The sequence below is a fragment of the Lupinus angustifolius genome, chromosome LG12 (assembly GCF_001865875.1).
Source record: "Lupinus angustifolius cultivar Tanjil chromosome LG12, LupAngTanjil_v1.0, whole genome shotgun sequence".
NCBI classification, from domain to species: Eukaryota; Viridiplantae; Streptophyta; class Magnoliopsida; order Fabales; family Fabaceae; genus Lupinus; species Lupinus angustifolius.
In genome coordinates, this window is record NC_032020.1 from 15,846,732 (window position 1) to 15,865,964 (window position 19,233).

A 19,233-nucleotide genomic window follows, 5' to 3' on the forward strand; every position below is an offset into this window, starting at 1 on the left:
GACTCCATAACAGTTGCATTATATCTGTCACATTTCGTGTATATATATATATATAAATACTCTTTATATCATTTACTTATTCTTATACAACATTGTCATTTATATATTGTCACAAAATCATTCACTATTTATATGTATCATTTTTTTTTAGAGAATTTGAAAATAAATAATTGATAACGAACTGATAATGTATAAAACTATTACAATATTAATAGATACATTTTCTTCTCTTACAACTTTTCCTCTTTAAAATTACAAGATAATCTATTATTATATATATTTATCTAATAGACGAAGAACCAGGACAGGATAATATAATCTATGATGGCAGTGTTATCATATATGATGATTCATATATACCATTTTATTTGAAAAACAATTTTAATGAATTAAAATATTATAACACTAGGGTGTCTGCAAACATTTTCCAACCACATTCTTATTTTATAATATTATGTATTTTTATTAAATATTTTATGTATTTTATGTTTTAATTATTTTTATATTTATTATAATGTCCAATTTAATATTTTTTGATACTACCAAGGTATCTTTCACTCTTTTAAGTAATAAACCAATCTTTTTGGGTACGTGACTCCTCCTTTTTCTAACTTGCTCACAAATATTGAATTATTGACTTTTTGGAATAAGCATAGTCTTATTGGAATGGGTCATTGCTTAAATAAATGATTATATTTGAAGATTACTCTCTAGTAAACAAAGGAGGAAAATAATGTGAGAAACAATTTTGTTTTTATAAAACTTGGCTATATCTCCTAAAATTATAAAACAACATTAATTAAATAAAAAATTTACTCATGTATTAATATTTTAATCATTTTTTATATTATCACATTAATTACATGAAATGATGTTTTAATTATTATTAACTTTTAAATGGACACCATATATCATCATATAAAAAAATTATTTTGTGATACATATATAGTAATATCTTAATTAAATGAACAAATAAATACATTAATGGATGTCTTAAAATAAAATAACACCCCTTTGTTATATTTTGAACCAAAAAAATATAACAATATTTAAGATTTTTAATTGATATTATAGATTCAAATGTTTAATCTTATTCTTATTCAAGTCTAGAAATCTTTCGATGATATTTTACAATATTATTTATATACAAATCATCTTACTATTGTTGAGGACTTATTAAATGTTTTAGATATTTCAAACACATTTTTTATTAATGGTTGTTGATCAAATGATGTATATTGTAACAAGGTATTTTGATAATGTTTTATAGTTACACTAGATATTAAGAACTACATTTATTACGAATGACAGTCACATATTAAAAAAATATTAATTCTTTATAGGAAGATAGTAATATAAAAAATGAAGTGTACTTTTTAATCTTGAATAAGAGCTAGATATAAGTCTTCCCATGGTGAAAACTCATGCTAAAAGAACTAAACCATTATAACCTGGATAGTTTTAATTTGTTTCTAGCAATATTGTCTTTTGTAGATTATCCATATATGGCAGTAGATAAAAAAGCATAGACATGCTTGTATTTTTTATATAGTATATTTTTTAATTAGTAGGAAGATTTGCAGAAAAGTTAAGTACAAATCTAAATAACGAGTAAATGAATTCAATTCTTTCTTTATTAAATTATATTTTTTATATCATGTAGTCAATTTTAGTTTCCAAAACTTCATATTTCCTAATCAAAGAAGCATTTAACAAAAAAGTAAAGTACATTCCAGAAAGATTGTGGGAGGAATGTATAGTTGAAAATTTTAGGAGTATTATAGAGTGATTCTCTTTATAATATTTGATATAAAGTTCACATTAAAATTTAAGTGAGAATTTTAGTGCAAACCATAAAAATTCTTACATAATATAAGATTGAATGTTAGATAGTAAAATGACTATAATAAAATAAACCAAATGCAACATAGATGAGAAGTTGGGTCATTTTATAAGTTAGGCAATATATTACAATGAATAAATATATTAGATAGAAAGTTTGAGTAACTCCTAGTATATAAAAAATTATACAATCATAATTTAAATGATTTGGACATATGTGAAAGAGATCATTGAAAACAAGATAAGAAAGTAGATCCAATAAAAATTGATACAATTTCTTTCCATACATATATTTAATATCAAATAAGATTTGATTATTTTATATAATTATAAATAAAAAGTTTTTTGAGCTGAAATGGATCAAATATTTAAAATATTCCTTTTTCCTCATACTAGATATGGTAAATAGTTGTTTCTTAATCTTTTAACCAAAAAAATAAAATTTATTTCTTAACCAATAAAAATACAATGTACTTTTTGACAGAAAAGGAAACCACGTAAAGTGGGTGTGGAAACATGTATCGTGGGCACACTATTGTTCAAACTTCAAACACTAAAAAACACAATAAATTCGTGTTGTATTAACTACTAAGTTGGCCTAATAGTAATACGTCGAAAGCACGAAGGGTATTTCGGTCCAAAAGAGAGGAAGTGGCATTGTGTACTTTCAAGTTCTCGCTGCACTAATTATTCTGTACCTACGTGTCGACCTCACATGATTCCAAAGCAATAAGCAAATGCACTTATCACATCTCGAAATAAGTACAGTAACATATCACTGATAAGCTGAATAGTTTATAGGTAGGTGACAAAAAACCCTCCATAAAAGAGACCCTCTTACAACGCATCGAGAAAAGCGACAACTCAGTATTGTGTTCTTTTTTCTTTTCTGTGAAACACTGCTTTTTTCGCTCTCCACTTTCATTTCAATTCTTCATCTCTTTCAACAACACCGCACAAGAAATAAACCTATCCAAACCCTAGAAATCACTGCGCTTAATTACCCTTAAAACGCTATCGTTTTTTGTTTTCTTTGGAAACAAAGTGGGAAAACACAAATCAGGGTCTTTTTCATTAACGGCTAAATTTGTTGTTCTCTTCACTTCAAATTTCGTTATTTTTCCCAATTCCGAACCCTAACTCAAAAATCTGTAGTGGGTCTTTTGATTCGGTTAGGGTAAAGATGACATCTTTGAGCAGGGAACTGGCGTTCTTGATTTTGCAATTTCTCGAGGAAGAGAAATTCAAGGAGACCGTGCACAAGTAATGATCTTTTCTATTTTCTGTTCCGAGATCTTTAATTATTTTATTTTTAGAGGGTGTTTGTGTTTGGTTCAGATTATTTTTATTTATGAAAAAACAATATTCCAGTGAAAAACCACTAAATTTTGGGCATATTTATCTGATACTTTGAAAATCTGATTATTTTGGAATATGAACCAAACACACCTTAGTAGTTTATTTGTTTGTGGTTATGGTGATTTGGAAATGTGCTTATTGTGTGTTGGATTTTCAGGCTGGAGCAAGAATCTGGTTACTTCTTCAACATGAAGTATTTCGAAGAGAAAGCTTTGGCTGGGGATTGGGATGAGGTTGAGAAGTACCTTTCTGGTTTTATCAAAGTAGATGACAACCGCTACTCCATGAAGATATTTTTTGAGATTAGGAAGCAGAAGTACCTTGAAGCCCTGGACAGGTTCTTTTATATAATTGTATCTTCAGCATCAGAGTTTTTAGCTATACTCTTTATGTTAATTTACTTATCTGTATTACCACTTAGTATATATATACATATATATTTATTTCTGTGTATTAGTATATAATATATGGTCTGTTATGTTCTATGCCCTTTGGTTGGTAAAATTGTATTGTTTGTGCTCAGTAATGACAAAGCAAAGGCACTTGACATACTGCTGAAGGATTTGAAAGTTTTTTCGACATTTAATGATGATTTGTTCAAGGAAATGACACACCTCTTAACTCTTGATAACTTCAGGTAATATGGTTTTTGGTTGACTGAGTTGCAAAATTGAAACGATTTTAACTTCGACACACCTACCCTCCCTTACCCCATTAGGTGGGAACCTCATCCACTGGGCCACCCATTTTGCAGTTTGAATATGTGTTGTGATTTAAATGCAGGAATAATGAACAGTTATCTAAGTACACTGATTCACAATCAGCTCGAAGCATCATGCTCACGGAGCTTAAGAAATTGATTGAAGCAAATCCCCTATTTAGAGACAAGCTTATATTCCCTTCGTTGAAGGCCTCACGGTTGCGAACCCTGATTAATCAAAGGTAAGATAGGGATATCCAATTTTTACATGTAATGGGATAAAGCATATGGATATTATTCCATTCACTTCTTTCTGTACTGATACCATACATATTTCAATTGACTAATAACATCTCTTATTACTTTATTTATCATTTTCCCTGTAAAGTCTTGTATTCATGTCTCTGCTGTTCAGTTTGAATTGGCAGCACCAGCTATGCAAGAACCCGAGGTCAAATCCAGACATAAAATCTCTATTCACTGACCACACTTGTTCGCCTCCTCCAAATGGAGCTCGTGCATCTACTCCTGTCACTCCTCCCATCACAGCTGTTGCAAAACCTTCATTTTATGCTCCACTTGGAGCACATGGTGGAGTAAGACCTTATCTTGTTTAGTAGTTTGAATGTTAACTGGTAGTGCTGTTAGTTAGTCTAACCTGGATGTTTAATTTCTTTTATTTTGTTTACTTATGTTCAGCAATTTCCACCGGCCCCAGCAGCTGCAAACGTTAATGCTTTAGCGGGATGGATGGTGAATCCAAATCCTTCTTCATCCATTCAGTCACCTTTACTTGGTGCTTCTTTATTTCCCGGTCATCCAAATCAAGGTATATCATGGTTAATTTGTTATCACGAAATCTGGTTCTGTATCAAGGGAAAACCAACCATAATAGGACAGCTTTGATAAATTGTTGATATTCCAGTACACTACTGCCAAGTTTATGAAATGAACAGATGCATACTGTATGTCAAGATTTGTACATCATCAAACAATTACAAATGAGAGTGTGCATACTATATGGTCTACTGATACTTCAATACATTAATTTTATGTGGCTTTCGTGAAGTGAAAGGGATAATCTATTTATTATGTGTAGATAGTTTCTCCATCAATGAAAGGCGCTCCTTAGCTGTATTCATATACTCATGAATATAATTGTTACTTTAACTTTTACCTTCTTCATTGTTCTATATAATACTTGAAATTGCCAAAGAACTACTATAGTTTTTTCATTGCCTGTTTGTGTGACTCCACTCTCAACTTCACCTGTTATTCAATTTCTTGTAGTCCCTGTTTTGAAGCATCCAAGAACACATTCTAATGCTCTCGGAATGATGGATTATCATAATGCTGATCACGAGCAAATGACGAAACGGTTGAAGTTATCTCAATCTGTTGACGAGGTATCTATACAGTAGCAACATGGCATGTTTTCTTTTTCATGCAGCTCAAATACCATTGCTATAATGAAAACTACTTACAACCTGTGCAGGTTACTTATCCCGCTCCACCCCAGCAAGCTTCGTATTCACTTGATGACATTCCTAGAACTGTTGTTTGTACGTTGCATCAAGGCACAACAGTGTCAAGCATGGATTTTCATCCTTCCATACATTCTTTACTTGCTGGTAGGTTGAAATAGCTTGGTTTGTTCTAGTATTATAAAGAACTTTAGCCTTTATATACTGACTTGGGAAAAAATTTCTTTTCAGTTGGTTGCATAAATGGTGAACTTTCACTCTGGGAAGCAGGGCTGAGAGAGAGGCTGATATCAAAGCCATTCAAAGTAAAGGACATTGCTGCTTGTTCTGTCTTTTTTCAGGTTCATAACACTATTGAACTAATTAATTACAAACATTATTTTTTGTTTAGAACTAGGCATATAGAGCAGGAAAGGGAACTTTTTTAACAATTCAGTGATTCATTGATCAATTGGGACTCTTGTACAGGCTGCAATTGTGAAGGATTCACCTATATCCGTCAGCCGCGTATCATGGAGTCCAGATGGAAATTTTATCGGTATGTTCTGTAAGGAAAAGTGGTTTCAGTTTATTTCATTATTACTGGTTTATAATATCTTTTCCTTTGTTTTCAGGGGTGGCTTTCTCAAGACACTTGATTCATTTGTATGCTTATCAAGGCCCTAATGATCTACGACACCATTTGGAGGCATGTTCTAATCATTTTTGTAATATAAATATACAACAACAACTAAGCCTTTATCCCACTAGGTGGGGCCGACTACATAGATCGAACAACACCATAATGTTCTATCATGGTTGGCTCCAAGTCTTTTTTTATCATTCCCCTATGATTTTTCTCGGTCTTCCTCTTCCTCTAGGAATTGGGCTAGCTTCCATTCGACCTATTCTCCTCATGGGTGCTTCTATCGGTCTCCTCGACACATGCCCAAATCACTTAAACCGCGATTCTACCATCTTTTCTAGAATAGGAGTTACTCCAACTTTATTCTTGATGCATTCATTTCTAATCCTATCTTATCTATTATGCTCACTCATCCAACGCAACATTCTCATCTCTGTTACATGGAGTTTATTCTCTTGTTGACATTTTATCGCCCAACATTCAGTCTCATATAACATTGCAGGTCTTATAGTCGTGTGAGAAAACTTCCCCTTAAGCTTGAGTGATGCCTTTTTATCACAAATGATACCTGAAGCACTCCACCATTTCATCCGACCTGCTTGAATCCTACGGTTCACATCTCCGTCAAGTTTCCATCGTCATGTATGATTGATCCAAACTATCTAAATCTAGATACTTGTTGTATGATACTATCCCCATTATTTACCTTTAAAATAGAGTTTCTTCTTCTCTTGCTAAACTTACACTTCATATACTCCGTCTTACTTCTACTTATACGAAATCCATGATCAACATTCTCATCTTTTGTAATATAAATATGAATGAAGTTTTTTTAATTGGTGAATATATCTTTACTTCATTACAGATTGATGCTCATGTCGGTGGTGTTAATGACTTGACATTTTCTTATCCAAACAAACAACTATGCATTGTAACTTGTGGAGACGATATGTTAATAAAGGTAACAGAAAAGTTTCCTGTCTTAACAACTTCTAGCCAGATGAATGTATGATGTATCCTTAGTCATTAATTTTGAGTGTGACAGGTGTGGGATTTGACTGGACGGAAGCTGTTTAATTTTGAAGGTCATGAAGGACCAGTTCATTCTGTTTGTCCCCACCAGAAGGAAAGTATCCAGGTAAAGGTGTCCTTCCCTCTTGTTGGCTTTGTATTATTGCCGTGGTTAGATTTTTGGGAAATGGCTTTGCATTGCTGTTGAGTTTTTTGTTCCCTACAAGCTCATCAATGTTATTATTGTTGGTATTATGAGTCTAAGTATAACCAAAATGATTTTCATTATGTAAACATTTTGATATCTAAGAAAGAGTAGGATATAACAAATTCAAAATCAATGATTGGATTTGGCCAAGCTACTGCAGACTGACACAAGTCAATTTCTGGGCACCACCTTCTTTGCTTGTTCATTACGTAATTTGTCTTTGTGTAACTTTACTCTGATCTTGTTCCTTCGGTTATAAATTATAGAAAGATTATTTGATATATGACGATGTTATTGATTTCTTATAAAAGTAAAATTTTTATGATATTGTATTTTTGCAGTTTATATTTTCAACTGCTGCTGATGGAAAAATCAAGGCCTGGCTGTATGATAATGCAGGCTCCAGGGTTGACTATGATGCTCCTGGACAGTGGTGCACCAGAATGTCATATAGCGCTGATGGAAATAGGTAAGAAGTGAATTACAATACTAGAAATGTATCTAGTTTATCTTATTCATTTCTTTCTCTCTCGCACTCATGTGTCTTTGGAGTTGTAACTGCTTTTTCCTTTTGTAGATTGTTTTCTTGTGGGACAAGTCGAGATGGGGATTCTTTCCTAGTTGAGTGGAATGAAAGTGAAGGAGCACTAAAGAGAACATATTCAGGGTTTAGAAAGAAATCTGTTGGAATTGTGCAATTTGACACAGCAAAGAATCGCTTTTTGGCAGCTGGTGAAGATAATCAGATAAAGTTTTGGGATATGGACAATATCAATGTTCTGACAAGTACAGATGCTGAGGGTGGTCTTCCTGTGAGTATTGCCCATATTTTCGAAGTTTCCATCTTTTTATGCATTTCTTAGTTCTCTATTTGACATGGTTGATTCCCTGTTTCAGAGTCTCCCTCGCTTAAGGTTCAATAAGGAAGGAAATCTTCTCGCTGTTACTACAACAGACGGCGGTGTGAAAATACTTGTTAATGCCAATGGCATGAAGTACTTAAGAGCCATAGAAGCTCGGTCTTATGAAGCATCTAAAGTACCCCTTGAGCACTAATCTTCTCCCTTACAAGATATCATTTGCCTGTTATATTAACGTTCATAACTTGATTTATTCAATTTGATGAAATAGGTTGGACCTTCTATGGCTGCGAATATCAATCCGCTCATCAATAAAGTTGAACATGTTGATAGAAGCTCTCATGCTGTTCCATCAGTCCTTGTACGACATTTAATACCAATATACACACACATGTTCAATTTTTTATTATAGAATATGTTAGTATGAACCTAAAATACAAAGTATGCATCATTTTCTTTATCAAGTAAATATAAATATTTATGATTTTCTTGGTGCAGTTTTGCCTAGACATCTTCCATTCTATTTGACAATTAAGTCTGCAGCTGATTCCTTTTCTTATTTGTTCCAGAATGGAGTTGGTTCTATGGCTCAAAGCATAGAGAAGCAAAGGAGTTTGGACAAAGCACCTGATAATCCTAAAGCTGGGGAACTGACAGAAATAGTTGATCCTGTTCATCTTAGAACCATTACTATGCCAGATAGTACCGACCTTGCTAACAAGGTATTTTCTACCATCTTTCCTTCGTCTAAAAGGGTGTTTAAGTAGCATATTCCTATTTAAAACAAAAAAAATTACAATCACCACCTCATATATCTCCAGGTTGTTTGTCTTCTTTACACAAATTCTGGAGCTGGCCTTCTGGCTCTTGGTACAAAAGGGATTCAGAAGCTGTGGAAATGGAACCGTAATGAATTGAATCCCAGCGGAAAGGTGATTTTATTCCGAGAGACCTAAGTATATGGAAATATTTTCCTTCTGCTTTATAAATTATAATACCATGTGCTTGCATGGATATGCTGGTATCCATCATCCATGTAATATATTATATGGATATACATTTATTTGGGTGTCTGTTTATCACAACTATGCATGTAAAAATTTCTGATTCTTTTTGTGTGGGTTTAAAAGGCCTCGGCTAGTGCTATGCCCAGACATTGGCAACCAAGTAGTGGTCTTCTTATGACTAATGATGTCCCAGACAATTCTGAAGAAGTAGTTCCCTGCATAGCACTCTCAAAGAACGATTCGTATGTCATGTCTGCCTGTGGAGCAAAAGTTTCATTGTTCAACATGATGACTTTTAAGGTAACCTGACATGTTTTTTGATAATATAGTTTGCGCCTCCCTTGTTGTATCTTTCACTCAGCTGTGTCATTACTTGTGACAACTTGTTGCTGAGTTGCAGGTAATGGCAACTTTTATGTCACCTCCGCCATCTTCAACCATCCTCGCATTTCACCCTAAAGACAATAACATCATTGCTGTTGGAATGGCAGATGGAACTATTCAATTTTACAATGTTAGAGTGGATGAGGTAATTAGTTAAGCAGCTCCTCTGAATTTAATAGCTTCTAGAATCATATAGTGGTGTGACGTACTCCGCTTGTAGGTCAAAAATAAACTGGAGGGCCACAATAAGCGCATTACTGGTTTAGCCTTTTCAAGTCACCTGAATATCTTGGTTTCATCCTGTGCTGATGGTCAGGTATGTTTGACCATGATTTCCATAATCATTTATCACTTTTATGTAGTCTTTTAGCTTGTGTCTTATTGGTTCCTTCAACTCTCTTCAGTTACTTTTCAATTAAAATGGTCAATTTATGGCTACATTTTTCTAGATTTCCTTCTGGAACATTGATTCATGGGATAAGAAAAAATCACTACCAGTCCAACAGAGAGATGGAAAGGCACTTGTTGGTGATACTCGAGTGCAATTCCACTCTGATCAAGTGCACTTACTGGTATGGCATGAATCACAGCTAGCAATATACGATGCTTCAAAAATAGAATTGGTTCGCCAGGTAAGTGGATTTCTGTTTCCGGAATAAAATGATAAGAAAACCCTCTAAGCAACAACCATTTTGTTCTGTGCTCCTTTTGAATGAAATAGTAACCTCTGAATTTTTTTTCCAGTGGGGTCCACAAGATGGATTGTCTGCTTCCATATCCTCTGCAACATATTCCTGCAATGGCCAACTAGTTTTTGCAGCTTTCGCTGATGGAAACATTAGAGTATTTGATGCTGATGGCTTGAGACCCAAATGCCGTATAGCTTCGTCTGCATACCTACATCAGACATCATCAAACAGGTGTTTAGATTTCACTGTGTTTTAACCCTACTTGGTTTCTTACTATTAATATGCGATTGCGAACATCCCTATTAGATGACATTATATAATTGATTCTACTTTAAGTTTTGCATTGCTGAACTCCTGCTTAATTTTTTTAGCTAAAATATCTATCCAAGTTCCGTTTATATCCATCTGAGCATATATGATAATTCAAACAATATTCTGTACCAATTTCTTCAAGAATACTCATTAACTTTGTTTTGTGCAGTCAAAATGTATACCCCCTTGTTATTGCGGCGCATCCACAGGATTCAAATCAATTTGGAGTTGGACTGTCAGATGGTTCTGTTAAGGTTATAGAGCTTCCGGAGTCTAACGTGAGACGGGGAGTTTCTGCATCTATTGACAATGGGATACAGAATGGCAGGACAGCGTCACCGTCAGTTACTAAGAACTAAACTCCTGAGCAGATCCATAGATGAACCATAGCCAATATTATAGTTTCCATTCATGTAAAATAATTGTAGTAAAACTGTTAGGCTAAATGTATCTTAGCTGTGTGACAGTGTTCAGGTAGGCATAAAGAAGGTCAGGTAAAGATATATTTTATGGTAACATTACATGTATTACCTTATTGGTGAAGATTATAATTGTATGTTGCTTCAACTTTCCAATGTGTTTTGAGCTATCAACTAAGTTTCTTTCAGACCTATCAATACTACCCTATTTTGGCATTGATTATCAATTTTTCAAAACTAGAAATTTGTTTTCCTCAAATCTTTTTGTGAGAAACACTGCTTCTCTAATCTGTTTTGTTAATTTTCTCTTTGAATAATTTCGAAATGTGTCACAGTTGTATAAATGTTAATGTAGGTAGTGTCTGCACTACTATGAATGATATGAACAAAAGCAGATCATGTGGAAGACCACATTGTGGAAATTAAGAGCTTTGATATTCCACAGTGTTCTCTCAATCTTGTGGAAAGAAAGTTCATGGTCAAACAAAATTGTGGATATATCTATTGTGCATATTTAGATTGAGTCTAGATGCAATGGTGAGATTGTGCTCCCTTATAACTTGAAGATCATATTTTCAAATTCGAGAAATAATCTTTTTACTTATGAAGATATAATTATTATATGTAGACTCTATAAGATGGGAGTCTTATATATATACTAGGCTGTTATTGATTTTGGGGCATAATCAGATGCTGGATTTCAATCAGCTTTCATTTATAATTTTTAACATATAGATAGTTCCTTTCTCGGAGAAAGAAATTTTGGTGTTGTCCAAATTTGTCAAAAATTACAGTCCTTAAATCATGTAATTTAACATTTTTACTGGTAAGTAGAAGTTCATTATTATAGCCCAGGCTTTTTTGATGACATTATCAGAGCACACTTATTCTTAAGAATTTGTCCTCCACATCTACACAAGTTCTGTTTACTTGTTAGAAAATTTGCATACTAGAATTGGCCTAGCTATATGCTAGGAAATGAACCTTCATTTTTTACCATATTTACTGATGGTTTAAATACAACCATTGCCATGTATGCCACGCTTATGAATTTTGATGAATGACCCAGAGTCTTTGGATTTAGTTTACCTAGTGCCCAAATGCTTTATTTATTTATTTATAAATCCGTTTTAAAGAGTTAGCTTCGTACCCTTTTCTATTAGTAATGATCGTTAATTTGCCTGGTATTTGAAACTTCAATTTCCTTTTTTCCGCTGAAAATTAAATTTAGTGGAATGAGTCATGACAGAATGTTAAGACTGTTTGTTTTGTGCTAAATTCAAATTCTGAAAATGACTTATTCCTCATAGGGTTAGACTCAATTGGGTGAGAGTCCTAGTTGCCTCTTTAAAAATTAAATTTAATGCAATACAAGCATGCATATTGCTATTTTGCATTTAGGTGAACACAGTCAACCGAAGATTGTAAACCTTATGATGGAAAAAAAGGTTTAAGTAAATAGCTCATCAATTCCTCTTCTGATTATGTCTACTTGAGCTTGTTTAACTTGTTTTGTTAGTTGATAGTTATTTTTTTGCTTTCACGAAAGGAATCCAGAATAAGTTCTTCTGGCAGCTAGAAGATAAGAATATAATTTATCTTTCTCCACTCTCACGTGCATACCAAAAGTATTTCCATTTTCTGCTGTCAAATTATATTATTTCACAAATTACTATAATTCCAGTTTCTTGCTACGAATTCTACACTGTCAACAATACATCTAATAGCATAAGAAACTATTTAATTTTCATAAGCAAGGAGCTCTTGATTCTTGACGTGCTATTAGACTATGGTACATGCATTAGGATTGTCATCGCTGAACATGGATGTGAAGCTTACATTTCCATTGGGGTAGTCTCCACTGTAGTGTTCCACATTTTGGTAATGTTTGTAGCTTGGTGGTGATCTGACATGTTCATATTCAGTGACATAAGGTGATGGCATGTATGTATTATAGCTGTGTGTCACATACACTGGTTGTGGTGTCTGCTGTACAAATACTGGGATATTAGGCAGATTATGGTGTATCACATGAACCTCTCCTACATGGTTCGTTCTCGGGGCTCTCTGCCAGTGCTGGTTTTCATTGTTCACTGAAGGTTTAGGTGATGTTGTAGCCTCTGGTGGTGGCTGCTGAGGTTGTGGTTGTGTTGCATCAGGGGCTGGTGCATTTCCTTTTGATTCTGCTGGTTGAGAATCTTGTGATGGAGATGCTAATTCAATGTTAGAGCAAATGATGGCATTCTTCTTTGTCTTTTTAATTGCTTTCACAATTGTTTCTGGCTCTGTCCATCCAATAACTGTTAGCTTTTGTCGATGTAAGTCGACACGAAGATCATGTATGCCTGCGAAAGGTGAAACCGTGAAAGAAAGTTGATCAAATAGTTAATTCGGTAATATTTTGAAGGGAAACTACGTTGCATACCTACCATTGATGCCATGGAGCGCTTTCTTGATCTTCTGTACGCATCCATTACAGTCCACCCGGACCTGTATTTGTATCACTCGATGTGTCTGCTAAGTTTGATGAATTAGCAACTCTTACAAAAAATACTTCCCGTGTTTTAAAATCGATGAAAATCATAATAATTGCATTCACATGTTAATGAATAAAGATAAATGAATTTTCAGTGCCATACCTGTAACTCCCTAGCCATAAAGATGATAAATTAGAGACATCAAAAGATATGTAAGTTTGCTTTTATTAAGGGGGTGGATTATGGAGGAAGAATATGTGAATGGAATCTATTTTTACATGGCCACAAGGGCAAGGAATATGGAAAAGGCAAGAGAGATGGAAAATGTAAGGAATCTTTTGGAGGGGAAAGAAATGGTATTACTTGGTTTTGGTCCACCTATGTCATTACTCATTACCTAAGGTTTAGATTAGGAACCAAAGCAGGGTGAACATGAGAGTTTAGTCCTGATGTTTACAATCATGAAATTTGAGTGATGTGGAGGGAGTGTGAGAGGTTTAGGCTATATGCATGAGTGCATGACCAACACCATCAAAAAGTTTGAATGCCTATAGGATTGGCAATGGAAAACTTTCCATGTCAAAACAATGGACACTTACCTTGCTAGTAAGTGACCTTATCATATAAAGTTTCATTCCATTAGAGTATGATTCTATTGACAGATAAAGAGGACTCCGATTCAATCTTCAACTCTTTATTACTATCAAATTACAAATGTTTTATTCACCAAAAAGAGTACAAATATTTCTGCCAAACCACTAGCCCCTTATGGCCATATACATGCTAAGGACTTATTAAGGAGTTCAATTTTTTGCAACCATTCTAAATGCTTGGTTGCAAATTTATTTAAAACTTGAATAAATTTGTATATCATAGTACAAGCCATAAATGAATGAACAATTAAGCATAGAGGTGTGGATTTTCCAGCAGGTAAGACTCAACAACTCTGTAAATTGCAATGTTGCTTTCCCTTCCTTCCTCAACCTCTTCTTCTTTAACATCAAAATCACCAATTGTGTTGTAAATGCTTGTCATCTTACAAAGGCAACCTCCATTACTAGTGTCCTCAAACTTAACATTATAAGTTATAGACTCAAACTTTTCACCTAATGGATCCCCTTCAATCAAAGTGTACTTGCAAACCAAGTTGTCCTTATCAAGCACTACAATCTTCTGTTTCAGATATTTGAAGGGGCTAGCTGCATAAATAAAGGAAACACATAACAAGTTTAGTTCAACTCCTCTCCGGTATTAGAATATGACGAGGAAAATAATTTATTTTTAATACAAAATAACTTAAAATCATAACCCTTAAAGGTATTTTTTTGTCACATGTCATAATCCTCATTTAGCATTGGATTCTCTAGTACGGAAAGGATCATCATCCTAATAAACTATTCGAGAAATATAGAGATCCCTCCTCTTTATAGTGTAAGAATGGACTTAACTTAAAGATCCCTCCTTTTGTTTGATTGTTATGTGCTTACCTTCATTGAAGTTAATTTGTTCAATGCTTCCAGCTTCTCCATCTCCTTGGATTAGAATGATTTCTTTTACAAACTGTGGTAAGAGTTTTGGAAGCAAGTTTCTGGAATCTATGATCAAGGCCTTGAAGATTCGGGATGGGGCAATAGGGGAAGAATACTCATGTTTAAAGGTTGACACTCCCATAGCTATTTTGTTAGATGCCAGCAAAAATCCAAGGTCATGAAGAAAAGAGGCTTTGGTGTTTTATATATATAGAGGAACAGTACTTGAAGTAAACTCCTTAGAAATGAACACTTTTGTTAAATTGCGATTGTGTTATAATATTAAGATTTTGAGAGTATTCATAATGACATTATCATTATAATTCTGATTGAGTGTACTTATTTTTCTACAACTACTATTTAAAACACTAATCTACACTTATTTATTTGTTGGTTAGCAATGGCCACAATTTGAGTATTCTTATTTGAAGACTTTCAAGGTTAGTGTCTGCTAGGAGATTTTTATCCTTCATAATTTGGCCTATTTTCAAACTCATGGTCCCACACATGTGACAAATCTCATTTGCCAGCAAGCATTATGAACATGGATAAGTTTGAAAATGGAAGATAATGACAAATCTCATTTCCATAATCACTACGTTTCATTACACAAGAGATTATTTTTTATTATCGGTTTGAGATCCCATTCATGCACATACAAAAATTCAATATATGCATAGATAATCATTAGATGTATATAGGTAGGAAAATTTTTGTCAACCTTACAGTTTCCACCATTGTAATATGGGAATATTTGAGATCACTTTTACATTGAGACAAAAAAAAATCCCTTGTAAATTAATCAAAGTTGTTTGAAATCACAGTTTGATAATAACATTATTACATCAAGTGATTAAATAGCTTTCATATACATGGTAATGTCCTCGGTATAAGAAAGGATTCTTTTCCAAGACTAGAATGTGAATATCTTTGCTACTTCTCATCAATCATCATCTTTGAACGACTCTTCAGTACTAGAGAGGATCCATACATAAAGAGAGACACCTTTCGTCCGGACTTAGGAACATGGTCCACTGCGTTGAGTTTGTTTTTAGAGCAATTATAGCTTAGTTGTCCTGGGTCCAATCATTTTCCGTGTTGGCCCATTAACCTTTTGCCTTCTTTCTAGTGGGCCTACACTCACCACAGAAGACATCACCATGTATAATACCCTTCACCATGTCATGTCACATCTCCTCATGTGGGCCCCCTTCATTGTGGGTCATTTCTTCCTTTTATTTTAATTGGATTGTTACCTTTTGGTAAATAAATTAGATTATTATTATTATCACTTTAATATTTATGTAATATCAATATAATAGTTTTTTATGTTATGACATATCGCTAATTATTTATATGTATTATTTTTATTAAAATTTAATGATTTTTTTATTTCTTATGCGTGCTTGCACCAGAGGTAATAATGTTTGAATTGAGAATATCCACAAGTATATGAGGCTAATTCTGCCAACGAGTATTTTTTTCTATTCACAAAACTCAAACTCTAGACTTTGTTGAATAAAAATTAAGTATATATCACTTAAATCAATACTCATTGGTTTAAAATTCGATAATTATTAACATATAAATGGTCATTCAACAAATGTTTAAATACATTTTTTCTTGGAAGTAAATAAGTTCCAATAGTTGTTTGTTGTGGTCAATATGAATTTTATACATAACAGTTCTTCATGGTAACAATAAGTTATCTTTATCAAAATATTATTCAGCCAATTTTTTAAATACTTACTTCATTCTTAATGTATCCATGGGATGTTTTATCATTCTCATTTTATTCTAAATATTTGACCTATTATAAACTCAACTATACATTTTTTTGAAAATATTATATTATAACGTGTTCTTTTTCACCTTTGGTTTCTTTCTCCGTGCAACAACAATACACAATATTTACTATTTAGTCTTCCAAAATTCATTTAACTGAATTATTTAAAGAGCATGTTATATTATATTAAAAAGAAACTTAAATATGCATTTTCATGCTTATGATAGTATTAATCTTAGATTTCATGTATATGTTTCCTCTTCGTAATTTTAATATACAGAGTTCATAGAACAATTTTAATATCGAGTTGTTTTCTGAAAACAAATTAAATTTTTATATCAATTTTTTTTACATAATCTTAAACATTAATATAAACATCAATATATAAGAAACCAATGGGTGTACTCTACTTCATCACTAACCCATTATATATATTAATTGAATGGTGGCCACTAACTTACTAATTCCAAATTAGTTCGAAGCGAATTGATTTTTATCTATTAGATTTAATAGTTCATAATCTCATCTATCAAAACTGTGACCGGTTTTCATTGTTGTTTAGAAATCATGATACTAAAGTACAACTTCTGTAAGACTTTTGGTTACAGTTTATAAGTCGTGATAACAAATTACAACTTATGTGAGGTATTTCGTCATAGTTTAGAAGGCGTGACACCCGAAATACGACTTTTGTGAGAAGTCAGGTTGGCATAGAACGACTTCTATCAGAAGTCATTATAGGCCATCCAAAAGTCATAATATGCCATCACGACTTCTATATTGACTAGAAGTTGTATTACACCATCACGACTTTCATTCATAAGTAATTATGTGTTATTACGACTTCTATACTGACTAGAAGTTGTATAACATAATCACGATTTCCATTCAGAAGTTGTTATGTATCATCACGACTTCTATATTAACAGAAGTTGAATTATTCTATCACAACTTCTATACTAAAGTCATATAATGTTATCACAACTTCTAAAAGGTGCACAAAATAGTAACCAATAATCAAAATTTTCCATCCAACTATTATAAAGCAGTTCATTTAAGTCGTATTAGCTTTGACCTTTAATTAAACTTTAAAACTCATTAATATTCTTAAAAACTTATTAGCCGAATGAATGCCCACAAATAAATACGACATTTGCCCTTATAAACAATACTGACAGGGATGGTGCACTATTATGGCAAGAAAGGTCACGAAAAGTTAGCAAAAGTTGCTTCCACTTTTTTCAAACTTCCATGTACCCCCACGTGGCTTAACCAAATTTAGCTGGTACCCACACCAAAATGAATTTATTCAAATGAATAGAAATGGTGGCATTCTAAATATTACAATGGAAATGACTAATGTTCTTGTTAAACCAATGATAAAATTATAATTGTGACTAATATTCTTAGAATATGTTTGTCGTGAAGATGATTGATTTATGTAATCAATATTTATTGGAAGAGATAATTCGAAAAGAATTATACAGAAAAAAATATGTTTTTGTTAATCATAACATTGGGTTGACTAGCAATTTTTAATTGAGGCTGTAAATTCTCATCGGAGGGACACGGTATTATAGAGGATTTGGGTACAATAAATCTCTATTGACTTTTCCTCTCTCTATCATGGCACGTTGAAATATTCCATTTACCTCAAAAGACATAATCTCAAACCCATGCATACAACAATAAATAAACAAAACTAAACAAAACAAACAATGTTTAAATATGTTGGGAGAAGCCAAAGCTAAAGGGATAAGACCCAAGAAGATAGAAGGGGTACGACTGTTACAGTCTTACAGTAATGGCCACTGGGAATGACAATGTCACACCATCCAAGGCTTCTCAGTTATGTTGCTTATTCTAACTGGGAATGGATCATGCATGTAAAAATGTTATCTTATTATATACTAAATATAAAAATGTCAAATTATATTATTTTTTCTTCTTATTTAGTGTATATTTGACTATCTATTAACTTATTTTATGAAACGTAAGCATTTTCTCACTTTTTTCGCATCTTGCGTGCCCTTGTTTATTCATCGTAAGAAAGAAAAGGTTCCCAGCAGAATATACGTTTAGCAGTTTGCTGCTTTTTTAGCTATGCTTCACTGCTTTCCTTGCATTTTAAATATAATATTCGTACATTTTCTTATATATTCGACTGCGTGGGTTTTACTACTTATCTAAGGAATTGCGACACTTATTCCTATGTCCTTTTTCACCTTTGGTTTTTTTGTTTTTTCACATACTATTATTCTTCTGTATATTTGTTTAATTTCGAATCATGCATGTCCATGTTCCAGTCGATTAAATTTTTTATAATTCTGGCTGAAGCAACAAACCAGTTCTGGTGATCATTTATTCAGAGTTTCATACAACATGCACTGTACTATTTATATTTATGAATCAATATTGTAAAAGTTTGTAGATTCATATGTATATCATATTTTTTAATGGACAATAATCTTTAACTTATAAGTCGTAAAGTGAAAGAATAAAATGTCCATAAATATTAACTTGTAATAATAATGAGAACTA

General features: G+C 32.9%; 2 protein-coding genes and 1 pseudogene across 3 annotated transcripts; 1 reads left to right on the plus strand and 2 right to left on the minus strand.

Moving 5' to 3' along the window:
• LOC109362652 lies at positions 2,685–10,908 on the plus strand (annotated as a pseudogene).
• LOC109361444 (heavy metal-associated isoprenylated plant protein 5-like) lies at positions 12,429–13,971 on the minus strand. Its single transcript, XM_019606899.1, has 3 exons — positions 13,540–13,971; positions 13,330–13,414; positions 12,429–13,245 (listed from the first exon to the last, which is right to left on the minus strand). The coding sequence occupies exons 1-3, from the start codon at positions 13,555–13,557 to the stop codon at positions 12,683–12,685; spliced, it is 666 nt and encodes a 221-aa protein (XP_019462444.1). The 5' UTR covers positions 13,558–13,971; the 3' UTR covers positions 12,429–12,682.
• On the minus strand, positions 14,056–15,161 carry LOC109361445 (pathogenesis-related protein STH-2-like). 2 transcript variants are annotated; one of them, XM_019606901.1, is made up of 3 exons: positions 15,145–15,161; positions 14,865–15,057; positions 14,056–14,576 (listed from the first exon to the last, which is right to left on the minus strand). In XM_019606901.1, the coding sequence occupies exons 2-3, from the start codon at positions 15,046–15,048 to the stop codon at positions 14,278–14,280; spliced, it is 483 nt and encodes a 160-aa protein (XP_019462446.1). In that variant the 5' UTR covers positions 15,049–15,057; positions 15,145–15,161; the 3' UTR covers positions 14,056–14,277. The 2 variants fall into 2 exon arrangements, with proteins under 2 accessions (XP_019462446.1, XP_019462445.1); XM_019606900.1 differs by lacking the exon at positions 15,145–15,161 and having other exon boundaries at positions 14,865–15,109.